At 42.0% G+C, this 13,685-nt stretch overlaps 1 protein-coding gene across 2 annotated transcripts; it reads left to right on the top strand.

Moving 5' to 3' along the window:
* The first annotated feature begins 5,981 nt into the window (after positions 1-5,981).
* On the top strand, positions 5,982-9,698 carry tmem196b (transmembrane protein 196b). Of its 2 annotated transcripts, none has more exons than XM_065027488.1 (4): positions 5,982-6,537; positions 6,620-6,676; positions 8,305-8,478; positions 9,125-9,698. In XM_065027488.1, the coding sequence occupies exons 1-4, from the start codon at positions 6,373-6,375 to the stop codon at positions 9,209-9,211; spliced, it is 483 nt and encodes a 160-aa protein (XP_064883560.1). In that variant the 5' UTR covers positions 5,982-6,372; the 3' UTR covers positions 9,212-9,698. The 2 variants fall into 2 exon arrangements, with proteins under 2 accessions (XP_064883560.1, XP_064883559.1); XM_065027487.1 differs by having other exon boundaries at positions 8,224-8,478.
* The last annotated feature ends 3,987 nt before the right edge of the window (positions 9,699-13,685 follow it).

Below are 13,685 nucleotides of genomic sequence, written 5' to 3'. Positions count from 1 at the left end.
GTCTTAGGTCTCTCTTTATGTAGTGTTGTGGTGTCTTAGGTCTCTCTTTATGAAGTGTTGTGGTGTCTTAGGTCTCTCTTTATGTAGTGTTGTGGTGTCTTAGGTCTCTCTTTATGTGGTGTTGTGGTGTCTTAGGTCTCTCTTTATGTGGTGTTGTGGTGTCTTACTTCTCTCTTTGTGTTGTTGTGGTGTCTTAGGTCTCTTTGTGTTGTTGAGGTGTCTTAGGTCTCTCTTTATGTGGTGTTGTGGTGTCTTAGGTCTCTCTTTATGAAGTGTTGTGGTGTCTTAGATCTCTTATGTAGTGTTGTGGTGTCTTAGGTCTCTCTTTATGTGGTGTTGTGGTGTCTTAGGTCTCTTTGTGTTGTTGAGGTGTCTTAGGTCTCTCTTTATGAAGTGTTGTGGTGTCTTAGGTCACTCTTTATGTGGTGTTGTGGTGTCTTAGGTCTCTCTTTGTGTTGTTGTGGTGTCTTAGGTCACTCTTTAGGTGGTGTTGTGGTGTCTTATGTCTCTCTTTTTGTGGTGTTGTGGTGTCTTAGCTCTCTTATGAAGGGTTGTGGTGTCTTAGCTCTCTCTTTATGTGGTGTTGTGGTGTCTTAGCTCTCTCTTTATGTGGTGTTGTGGTGTCTTAGCTCTCTCTTTATGTGGTGTTGTGGTTTCTTAGGTCTCTCTTTATGTGGTGTTGTGGTGTCTTAGGTCTCTCTTTATGTAGTGTTGTGGTGTCTTAGGTCTGTCTTTATGTAGTGTTGTGGTGTCTTAGGTCTCTCTTTATGTGGTGTCTTAGGTCTCTATGTAGTGTTGTGGTGTCTTAGGTCTCTCTTTATGAAGTGCTGTGGTGTCTTAGGTCTCTCTTTATGTAGTGTTGTGGTGTCTTAGGTCTCTCTTTATGCAGTGTTGTGGTGTCTTAGGTCTCTCTTTATGTAGTGTTGTGGTGTCTTAGGTCTCTCTTTATGAAGTGTTGTGGTGTCTTACTTCTCTCTTTATGTAGTGTTGTGGTGTCTTAGGTCTCTCTTTATGTAGTGTTGTGTTGTCTTAGGTCTCTCTTTATGTAGTGTTGTGGTGTCTTAGGTCTCTCTTTGTGTAGTGTTTTGGTGTCTTAGGTCTCTCTTTATGAAGTGTTGTGGTGTCTTAGGTCTCTCTTTATGAAGTGTTGTGGTGTCTTATGTCTCTCTTTATGTAGTGTTGTTGTGTCTTAGGTCTCTCTTTATGTAGTGTTGTGGTGTCTTAGGTCTCTCTTTATGAAGTGTTGTGGTGTCTTAGGTCTCTCTTTATGTGGTGTTGTGGTGTCTTAGGTCTCTCTTTATGTGGTGTTGTGGTGTCTTAGGTCTCTCTTTATGAAGTGTTGTGGTGTCTCTTGTTGTGATGTGTGTTTTGTACTACAGTTTTATTTTTTATTCCAGCGCCAGTCCCAGTAGAAAGCCTTTTGTCTCTTGGTAGGCCGGCATTGTAAATCAGAATTTGTTCTTAACAGACTGGCCTAGTTTTAAATAAAAGTAAAAATAATAAAACCAATCCCAGCGTTCAGATCAATTAGGTGGCCATTCAATGTGACGTAACCCAAGACAAAGAGGTCCTGTTTTCCGGGTGAGGTTAAAGCACGGGTGAGCAGGCAGTAACACAAGGAGGACACCAAATCCAGTCCAGTTATCTGGCTCGTGTCCGACTGTTTCCTAGGAGAAGAGAGGAGGAACATAGAGGAGACATTTAGTGTTTATTCCTCACTATTAACATTAAAACATTTTCATCATAGGCAGAGCTAGAACCACAGTGTGTGGTTGAACATAGATACTAATCTGCCGTCCTGAGCTTCCAAAGTCATGACAGTTCTCTGATGTGACAGGCTAGAGAGACTACTGTCAGTCTGGATTTCCACCACAGGCCAGGATGTCTGCCTATTTAGTCATTGACATGTCCACACTTCCTGGGACAATTCCTCTGATTCACCTCCTTGTTTCAATAAAGAAACAGGTTGCTCAATTTATTACAAAAAAACACAGATTAATCTGTTTAATCAGTTTCCTTTTCAATCAGTTTCCTTCAATCACCAGTCACCACCATAGACAGGGAGATCTGCTTCATAGGAAACACTTTCACCATGTCTCATTTGAACGTGTACAAATGAAAGCCACGTTTACACCGTAATCTTCTGTCATTCAGGAAGTTCAAACAGAATTGTTTGACTCAACCCTTCATCTAACCGTCTGGGCCTTTAGAATAACACCATGTAGGTTATTGTTGTACAGTAATAGTTACTTTGTGGTTTCCCTTCACTAGATATGTTGAAGCCAGGCAGGTAGTGTTGCCTGTACCTGGTGAGCTGTTCTCTGACACTCCACATTACTGGGAGCAGTGTGATGATGGAGGTAATGGCTGTAACATGCACTCACCTCCTCTCTGGGACGGCACAGATTGTCACGTGTGAGATGTCAACATGCCTGGCTATCACTCTCTTAGTATCATATAGGAAGAGACCGTGATCTGTTGTCTATTTATTTAGGTCTGAGCTTACATGATGAAATATAGTTTCAGTGGCAGGGTTTTCTTCAGTTAAAGTAAACAGGAAGGAAGAGATGGACGGAGGTACGCAGCTTCCCTTTGTGAAGATGAAACAACGCACCTGACATGTTTCATAATCCCAGGTGTCAGGTTACAGTGTGTGAACCTGTTCTACATTTAAAAGATGTCATGTCTCAAGCTCAAGAAATGTTTGAAACGTGTCTGTCACGTTCTGTTTTTTAACCGTGCTCATCTGTAACGCAACGTCCTGCACATGTTGAGAGTAGGTTAGAGTTAATGGTCGATTACAGAGTTAATTAATATATTGTAATGTACCGAGTCAACCCCTAAATCTGTGACAGATCGTCGGTGCCTGTTGAATAAGACACACAGCTAATCCCCATGACCCTGTTTTGATGTTGGCATTACTGTAAATCACCGTCATTCTACTCATTGACGTCACATAATCAACCACATCAGACAGTGTCTCCTCTGCTCGGCCAGTTAAAGATGACGTCCATTTCCAAACACACAGGATGCGTCCCAAATGGCACCCTATTCCCTATATAGTGCACTACTTCTGACCAGGGCCCATAGTAGGGCACTATGTATTGAATAGGGTGCCGTTTAGGATTTAGAAGGGACCCACTGTATTAATAGTACAGATAAATAAATAACGGATAAATAAAACCTTTTTTTTTTAAATGGTACAACTGTAGCTTGTATTTTTGAATACTGATTCTTTTTCAGGAACAAGAATTTGACTAAAGGATGCATCCTCTTCCACATACAACAACATACAACACTCATACATACATAATACAACACTCATACAACAACATACACCACTTATACATCATACAATAACATACAACATACAACACTCATACAACACTAACATCAACAGCATTAACATAAACTGTATCTTGTCAAGTGTAAAAAGTAATGCTGCTTGACAACTTCTTTCTCCTGGTGTCTTCCTTGCATTGACAGTAGAGCAAGAACAGAACAACACACACAGAAACACACAAAACAGGTTGTCTGAGACTGTCAGCACCAAAAACATGGACTGTCTGTGTGAACTGAACACGAACACTGTCTGGAATGTATCTGTTGCCTGCCTGCTTATTGTTAACAAGCCAAGGGAGGATTCACCCGAGAGACTTCACCCATAGCAGCGAAACCAGAGGAGCAAAACCCCAAAATGCCCCCAGGCAAAACCAACCTGCAGAAAGAATGGACCAGCACTCTGCCTTTTCAGATTCAGTGAAGCAGTGCATTTTGAGATTAATGAGATATGAGTACTTTTGTTGAGGGAGCCTTTTATACTGTAGCCTTCCCATTCACTGTCACACTCTGTCCCAAATGGCACCCTTTTCCATTTATAGTGCCCTATGGGTCATGGTCAAAAGAAGTGTTCAATTTGGAATGCACACACTGGACATGGAGTGTTATCTCATTCAGAGAGTAGTGTTATCTCACTCAGAGAGTAGTGTTATCTCACTCAGAGAGTAGTGTTATCTCATTCAGAGAGTAGTGTTATCTCACCCAGAGAGTAGTGTTATCTCACTCAGAGCGTAGTGGTATCTCACCCAGAGAGTAGTGTTATCTCACCCAGAGAGTAGTGTTATATCACCCAGAGTGTAGTGTTATCTCATTCAGAGAGTAGTGTTATCTCACTCGGAGAGTAGTGTTATCTCACTCAGAGAGTAGTGTTATCTCATTCAGAGAGTAGTGTTATCTCACACAGAGAGTAGTGTTATCTCACTCAGAGAGTAGTGTTATCTCACTCAGAGAGTAGTGTTATCTCATTCAGAGAGTAGTGTTATCTCACCCAGAGAGTAGTGTTATCTCACTCAGAGAGTAGTGTTATCTCACTCAGAGAGTAGTGTTATCTCACTCAGAGAGTAGTGTTATCTCATTCAGAGAGTAGTGTTATCTCACCCAGAGAGTAGTGTTATCTCACTCAGAGAGTAGTGTTATCTCACCCAGAGCGTAATGGTATCTCACCCAGAGAGTAGTGTTATCTCACTCAGAGAGTAGTGTTATCTCACCCAGAGAGTAGTGTTATCTCATTCAGAGAGTAGTGTTATCTCACTCAGAGAGTAGTGTTATCTCACTCAGAGATTAGTGTTATCTCACTCAGAGAGTAGTGTTATCCCATTCAGAGAGTAGTGTTATCTCATTCAGAGAGTAGTGTTAAATGCACACACTGATCATGGAGTGTTATCTCATTCAGAGAGTAGTGGTATCCCATTCAGAGAGTAGTGTTATCTCACTCAGAGAGTAGTGTGATCTCATTCAGAGAGTAGTGTTATCCCATTCAGAGAGTAGTGATATCCCATTCAGAGAGTAGTGTTATCCCATTCAGAGAGTAGTGTTATCTCACTCAGAGAGTAGTGTTATCCCATTCAGAGAGTAGTGTTATCTCACTCAGAGAGTAGTGTTATCTCATTCAGAGAGTAGTGTTAAATGCACACACTGATCATGGAGTGTTATCTCATTCAGAGAGTAGGTTTGTAGGGTTTAGAAGTGTGAACATCAATGTCTGCCTCTGTAGAGGGAAGTGTTCATGTTATATCGTGGCAGGTGCTAAAAATAGCCAGCCTCTTACTATGTCAGACTGAGTTGTTCTCCAGGGCTTGGAGTAAAGGATCAGGTTGGAACGGTTTGTCAATTATTATGCAACATTTAAGGATTGGTTTCCTGGACACAGATTATGCTTATTCTTGGATTCAAATGTTTTAGTCCAGGTCCAGGCTTAATCCGTGTCTGGGAAACCAGCCCTACAACATGTTACTGGGTCTTATACTACACAGGAAGTAATTCTACTACATATATTTCATAATGCCATTTTTTTAACACTACAGTTTAAATATAATTAAGCAATAAGGCCCGAGGGGGTGTGGTATATGGCCAATATAACACAGCTAAGGGCTGTTCTTAAACATGACGCAACGCGGAGGGCCTGGATACAGCCCTTAGCCGTGGAATATTGGCAAACCCCCAAGGTGCCTTATTGCTATTGCTACCAACATAATTAGAACAGCATAAATACATGTTTGTGATACCCATGGTATATGGTCTGATTTACCACGGCTTTCAGCCAATCAGCATTCAGGGCTTGAACCACCCAGTTTATAATATGTAATAATGTGCACAACATAAATTCAAAAATGGATTAATTCACTGTAACATTGGACCATACAAGCTATGCAATTGACAATAACTTTCTTCTTAAAACAAATTACACTAATTTTCTAAATGCAATTATCAAACATATCAAGTATTATGTATTGTGCATTCGCCTATGCATTATGCATTGATTGGGTGTTTAATTTAAGATTACTATTTTTTATCTCCTTAGGGGCAATTCATGGGTTTCGTTAGTTATATAATATTACTAGCTAGTTACCTTAAATCACCCTCATGTATATAAACTGCACACATGAGCGCTATAAGACGTCAAGGAAGTCACGTGAGTCGCGAGCACTGCAGCTGTGGGCAAGAAAAGTTTTGAGAGGGTGGCAACTGGCAAGAATGACGCGTGTCTGTTTTACAGTAGATCAAACACGCATACGAGCAGTCCAGAGCAAATCCTGATAAATCCATGTAGTCTATGACAAGATATAATTTAGAATACCTTATACAGTCTAACAGTGGAGTATTTTTCAGAGGGAACGTGTAAGTTTCCCTTACATGGTGGATCACTTGGTGGTTACTGGACAGAAAACATTCCCTCGCGCAAATGTCCACCTGCGTAATTTTGATTAATGGATTAATGCTTTTAGCGCAAAAACCAATACTCGCTGCTTTTTGGGTGGTTCGAGGGGGTGACCAGCACCACCTCTTGAATGACCCGCTGTGAAGGAATGAGTGATGCCGGACAGAGGATGTAACATCTGGAGTCTGGTGGTACTGTCGGTGCTGGAGATGGGGCTCGGTGCGTGCAGCATCGCCCTCGGGGTGTTCGGCATCATCCGAGTCCGGTCGGTTCACAAGCTGCAGCTGGGGGATGCCTCTCCTATATGGAGCGGAATTTGTGTAAGTCAAATAATTCAAATTTGCAATATTATTACCTCTATTGTTAATAGGAGGGAGGGTATAACTTCTTATTTCCCCCCAGTTTCTCATCTGTGGACTATGTGGGATGGTGTGTGCAAAGAAGAGGTCAGGATTGATTGTAAGTTGATTTTAATACGACGTATTTAACGTGGGTACACTCTTAGAAAAACAAGTGCTATCTAGAACCTAAAAGGGTTCCAGGTATAACCCCTTTCCACTGAGAGTTCTACCTGGAACCCAAAATGTTTCTCCTATGAGGACAGCCAAAGCCACACTTTTTTTCTACGAGTTTTTTTTCTAAGAGTGTACAGTGCATGCAGTGCATTGTTGGGGTTAGAGCTGGCCAGAAAGGCATTTCACTGTACTTGTGCTTGAGCTTGAAACACACCTAGGGCCAGTGGTGTAAAATACTTCAGTTAAAATACTTTAAGGTACTACTAAAGTCGTTTTTTGGGGTATCTGTATACTTGACTATTTATATTTGTGACTACAGTTATTTCACTACTCTCCTAAATAAAACCATGTCATGTTTACTTCTATACATTTTCCCTGACACCCAAAAGTAGTTTTTACACTTTGAATGCTTAGCAGGATAGAAACATTTTCAAATTCATGCACTTATCAAGAGAACATCCCTGGTCATCACTACTGCCTCTGGTCTGGCAGACTCACTAAACACACTTGCTGAGTTTGTAATGTCTGTGTTGAAGTGTGCCCTGACTTTCTGTAAATAAAAGAAAAACAAGAAAATTGTGCGGTCTGGCTTGCCTAATATAAGGAATTTGAAACGATTTATACTTTTACTTTTGATACCTAAGTATATTTTTAAAATGACATTTACTGTTGATACTTAAGTATATTTAAAAACAAATACTTTTAGACTTTTACTCAAGTAGTATTTTACTGGGTGACGCACTTTTACTTGAGTCATTTTCTAATAAGGTATTTTTTACTCAAGTATGACAATTGGGTACTTTTTCCACCACTGCCTAGGGCCAGCTGCATAAGGAACATAAGCGGTCACTTGAGGCCCCAGGCCGCTAGAGAGCTCAGTCAGGATCTCAACTTACTGTTGACAGTTAACTTTACAATAGTAGAATACACAAGGTGCAAGTTCAACATGTGGTTGTGCATCAGCAGTTTTGCTCTTGTTTTGTTAGTCACTGACAGTCACTCAATTAGCCGTGTCAGCGAAACATTTTTAGATTGGTAAATTAGTCTAGCCAGCCATCTAAACATATAGTAATAATGCCTGAATACCAACCAGGCATGCAGGGCACGTGCTCAGTGGCCCTGACCTCCAGGGGGCACCCATTGTTTTGTTAGTCACTCTCACTCAGATATCATTAACATGGCATAAATCATTGCAAAATGTGTAGAACTGTATGAAATTAACTTTTAAACTGCAAAACTGTCTCTCCATCCTAAGGCAAAATGTGTAGAACTGTATGAAATTAACTTTTAAACTGCAAAACTGTCTCTCCATCCTAAGGCAAAATGTGTAGAACTGTATGAAATTAACTTTTAAACTGCAAAACTGTCTCTCCATCCTAAGGCAAAATGTGTAGAACTGTATGAAATTAACTTTTAAACTGCAAAACTGTCTCTCCATCCTAAGGCAAAATGTGTAGAATTGCAAAAAATGTGCTTTAAATCTCTCTTCAGATGATCCTATTTTCAGCCTGCTGTATCTGTGGGTTGATCAGTGGGATACTAAACTTCCAGTTTGTGCGTGTGGTGGCAAAGCGTCCCGATGCCCTGCCGTCCCTCTACCTGGCCATCATGGTGCTGGCCTGCCTGGGCATCGGAGTGTCCATCCTGTTTACCTGGCTCACCTGTCGTCTGGCCAGCAGTGAACAGCAGAGGATGTACCTGGAGAGAGAGCTGTCCCTGCACCATTCCCATGAGATGAGTGAAAAGGTGAGCTCAGATAAAACATGAACGGAAAACTCAATAATAATATAGAATTGGACAGAGTGAATGGCCTGTCATTTCTGTCACTATGTATTTCTAAAGCAGTGGTTGCCAACTCCGGTCCTCCAGTACCCTCAACTCCGGTCCTCCAGTACCCTCAACTCCGGTCCTCCAGTACCCTCAACGCTACACATTATTATTGTAGCCCAGACAAGAGCACCTGATTCAACTTGTCAACTAATCATCAGGCCCTCAATGAGTTGAATCGGGCATGTTTGTCCGGGGCTACAAGAAACATGTGTCCTGACGGGGGTACTGGAGGACTGGAGTTGGGAACCACTGTTCTGAAGAGGGATATGAATGCACCACAGGAGGTTGGTGGAACCTTACTTGGGGAGGATGGGCTCATGGTAATGACTGGAGCAGAATGAGTGGAATGTTATCAAATGCATCAAACTCATGTTTTCCAAGTGTTTGATGCCATTGCATCTGCTCCGTTCCAGACATTATTATGAGCCGTCCTCCCCTCAGCAGCCTCCACTGGAGCGAACCTATCTTTAGTCGCTCTGCATATGACTGTCTGCTAACTAAAATGATAAAAAGTCCTAATTGAGAAGCTCGTATAACCCTGCTGTACTATTGTTTATTCTAGGAGTTGGCTGAGAGATCTGAGAGAGCAGCCAGCATTCCCCAGATCTCCTTCAATGGAAAGTCCTCACCTCCATTGTCATTAGGCTGAAGCCCAGCTGTGTTACTGTATTCAAAGCATCATGGAGACAATGTTGGTTCCATTCAACACCAACGGTCACAGGGGACGTGATCTCTTGCAATGAACTAATACACAAAGGAATCAACATACGGCAACACTATGAGAAGGCGCTGTGAGATTTGACAATCGGCTTACTAGTGACGATGTAGGCTGAATGATGCACCTGGATAGTCCCCAGACATGGATTTGGGGGACATGGAAACAGCAGGTAGAGGGCACAAAGCTATGGCACATCCAAAGGCTCAAAAAGAACAACTAAACCACTTGAGATTGTCAGTGTTGAGATGGTGAAAGACATAACTGCTTCAGGGTTTGACTGGTCATAGAGATCATGTCATACAGTGGAAGTTGTTTCCAGTACTATTATTTATTTGAATGATTATTTATGTATTTATTATTTAAATATATGTTTGTTTATTCATAAGCATGAAAATATAATAAAATCCCATCTGTGATAGGTTTTTACAATTTAGAGCATGATAATGAATGAAAGGTTTAATGATGGTGATGGATGACGAGTACGACGGATGATGATGAATGATGATGACTACAATGGATGATGATGGTGATGACGACTACGATGGATGATGATGGTGATGACGACTACGATGGATGATGATGAATGATGACTATGATGATTATGGTGGATGATGTTGATGTTGATGACTTTATTGTATCCATTAGGAAGTTAATTCTATATGCATTAGTATATTTTGCAGCAGACCACAACCAGTAGGAGGCAGTAGTGATAGTTATATTCCCCCACTAGAGGGAGCCCTCTATCTCCTTTTAACTTATTCTCTGTACCAAACAGCACCCTATTCCCTATATAGTGCACTACTTTTGACCAGAGCCCTATGGTCAATAGTGGTGCACTATATAAAGAATTGGGACTTTAATCTTTTAGTCGAACATTTGAACAGAATAATAAATATGTAAAGTTATGGATAAATGAGCAGAGTGTTGCTGACAGATTGAAATTGTAGTCCTACTTCCTGTGTATCCCTGAGCAAAGCCCATAACCTGAAAATATCCAGTCCTATTTATGGGAATGCTGTCCAGAGAAGATAAGCAGAGTATGGAAGGACAAGGAAAAACATTCCATGAATTTACATTCATGTATTCTCTTACCGACTCCCTCGTCCCTTGCAAAGTAAGAATGCAGATTATGGGTTATGTCCCAAATGGCACCCTATTCCCTACACAGTGCACTACTTTTGACCAGGGCCCATAGGGAGGGTGCCATTTGGGGCACGGGGAGACTGTATCCCAGGAAGCTGTGAGAACCACCAGAACTTCCTGTAAAGTGAAACCTGGTCCTTCCATGGCCACCCCTCCTCTCATGGGGACATTGGACAGGGTAAGACCTCCTAAACAAAGCTCCCTTCAAGGTCCTCACCCAGTTTTCTGTCCCAGAAATCTGTTGCCACGGTGAACCAGGTGGGGGTGTGGCAGACTGACTTCGAGGTTTTTACTCTTTCCCCTTTTTGGTGAAAAACTTCAAAATGCTGTTTCACCTGGCTCTAGTCCCAGCCAGATAACTAACTGACTGTTTCACCTTGCTCTAGTCCTGACTGACTGTTTCACCTGGCTCTAGTCCCAGCCAGATAACTAACTGACTGTTTCACCTTGCTCTAGTCCTGACCAGTTAACTGACTGACTGACTGGTTTATTGGTTGACTGGCTGACTGACCGACTGGCTGACTGGCTCACTAGCTGACTGACTAACTTACTGACTGGCTGACTGACTAAATAACTGACTGGCTGACTAACTGACTGGCTGGCTGACTGTATCACCTGGCTCTAATCCTGGCAAGCTAACTGACTGACTGACTGACTGACTAACTGACCTGCTGCCTCACTGGCTGAGTGACTGGCTGACAGACTGGCTGACTGGCTGCCTGACTAACTGGCTGACTGACTAACTGACCCGCTGCCTCACTGGCTGAGTGACTGGCTGACTAATTGGCTGACTGGCTGCCTGACTAACTGGCTGACTGACTAACTGACTGGCTGACTAACTGACCCGCTGTCTCACTGGCTGACTAATTGGCTGACAGACTGGTTGACTGGCTGACTAACTGACTGGCTGACTGCCAATAACAACTTCTTTTATTATTCATTGGTATTTGTGAGAGACTTCAGGGGAAGAGCTCAGACAGACATATGCCATCTTTGATGTTTTCAGGGAATGTTGAGTGAGAACTACAGTGATGGATCAGTGGATGTGTTCAAATGACACCCTATTCCCTTTGTAGTGCTCTACTTTTGACCAGGGCCCATAGGGCTCACAGGACCCATAGGGCATATGTAGGGAGCCATTTGAGCTACAAGATGTTGCCCCGGTGGTGAGGTCCATACTATACTGTATGACTGTCTGTCTGCCTATGTGTTTATCTGTCTGTCTGCCACTGTATCTGTCTGTGTGTGTGTGTGTCTGTCTGTCTGACTGTCTATAAGTCTGTCTGCCTATGTGTCTATCTGTCTTTCTGCCTATGTGTCTGTCTGTCTGCCTGTTTCTGTTTGTCTGCCTCTGTGTCTGGCTGTCTGCCTGTGTCTGTCTGACTCTGTCTATCTGTCTTTCTGACTATGTTTCTGTCTTTCTGACTATGTTTCTGTCTGTCTGGCTATCTGCCTGTCTGTCTGTCTGCCTGCCTGTCTCAGAAGGGAGTGTCTGATGATATATGACTGAAGATTAATCCTGGAGCCACAGAAAGAGCCAGCCCCCACAATATTTGGGAGGTGATTTGTACACTGAGCAGACTGAGTAAAGGTCCCAAATGGCGCCCTATTCCCTACATAGTGCATGGTGCCCAATGGGCCCTGGTCAAAAGTAGTGCACTAAAAAGGGAATAGGGTGTCATTTGGGATGCATCCTGAGTGTGTTTGTGTGAGTGTTGTTATTTCTGCACTGAATGTCAATGTAGATTTTTTTTAGGTGAACAACAGACATCCCACAGGTTCAGCCACAAGTGTTCTGTGATCATACAGGTCTCATTTTACACTCCGTGCTTGACTTGGACTGAAATACGGGCCACTACTCATTTTGGGTGCTGGTAGCGTTTATATGTAGGTGCAATACTTCTGTGGTTATATTCAACAGGACGAAGAGGAACACAAGCAGAATAACATTAGAGGTGCCTGTACTTAGTTCCAGTGAGTTCCTGCCATTATCAAGTACTGTTTACACCTGATATTTACTTCTATCATCACTTATATACTGTACTGGACATATATGTGGTATCATGTTGATTACATAACTCATGTTTTTTTGTCCTTTGGTTAATATTGTTCTATCGACTATAGTATTCTTTCAGTTGTGTGAGAGCGAACAGAAGATTTTGGACTGGGAATTAAACTGCAGTACACTGTCAATCCAAGGGGTGGCACTATCCTATTGTGAGTAAAACTATTTCCATCCAACATCCCCATACATCACAAGCTGCCCTTAATATACACAGCTGACATGTGCTGTTTCCATTGTATACCACAGGGATTGATGGGGTTTGATTGAGAAAGAGTCTATCCCATCATGACTTGTAGTCCAAGAAAAGGGCAGGGTTAATTCATAAAGTAGAGGGCATGACCAGAACCAGTACAACGTTTGGACACACCTACTCATTCCAGTGTCTTTTATTTATTTTTACGGAATCGTGTATTAACCAAAAAGGTGTTAAACAAATCAAAATATATTTGAGATTTGAGATTCTTCACCCTTTGTCTTAATGAGAGCTTTGCACACACTCTTGGCATTCTCTCAACCAGCTTCATGGAATTCATTTCATATAACAGGTGTGCCTTGTTCATTTGTGGAATTTCTTTCCTTCTTAATGTGTTTGAGCCAATCAGTTTTGTTATGACAAGGTAGGGATGGTAAACAGAAGATAGCCCTATTTGGTAAGTTCACAAGTTCATATTATGGCAAGAACAGCTCAAATTAGCAAAGAGAAATGACAGTCCATCATTAAATCAAATCAAAGGTTATTTGTCACATGTGCCGAATACAACCTTACAGTGAAATGCTTACTTACAGGCTCTAACCAATAGTGAGAAAAAGGTATTTGGTGAACAATCGGTAGGTAAAGAAATAAAACAACAGTAAAAAACAGGCTATATACAGTAGCAAGGCTATAGAAGTAGTGAGGCTACATACAGACACCGGTTAGTCAGGCTGATTGAGGTAGTATGTACATGTAGATATGGTTAAAGTGACTATGCATATATGATGAACAGAGAATAGCAGTAGCGTAAAATAGCTGTTGGTGGGTGGGACATAATGCAGATAGCCCGGTTAGCCAATGTGCTGGAGCACTGCTTGGTCGGCGCAATTGAGGTAGTATGTACATGAATGTATAGTTAAAGTGACTATGCATATATGATAAACAGAGAGTAGCAGCAGCATAAAAAGAGGGGTTGGGGGGGGCACACAATGCAAATAGTCTGG

Source organism: Oncorhynchus nerka, linkage group LG14 (genome assembly GCF_034236695.1).
Source record: "Oncorhynchus nerka isolate Pitt River linkage group LG14, Oner_Uvic_2.0, whole genome shotgun sequence".
In the NCBI taxonomy this organism is placed as follows: domain Eukaryota; kingdom Metazoa; phylum Chordata; class Actinopteri; order Salmoniformes; family Salmonidae; genus Oncorhynchus; species Oncorhynchus nerka.
The sequence above is the reverse complement of the archived record's forward strand: the minus strand, read 5'-3'. Positions and strand labels throughout refer to the sequence as shown.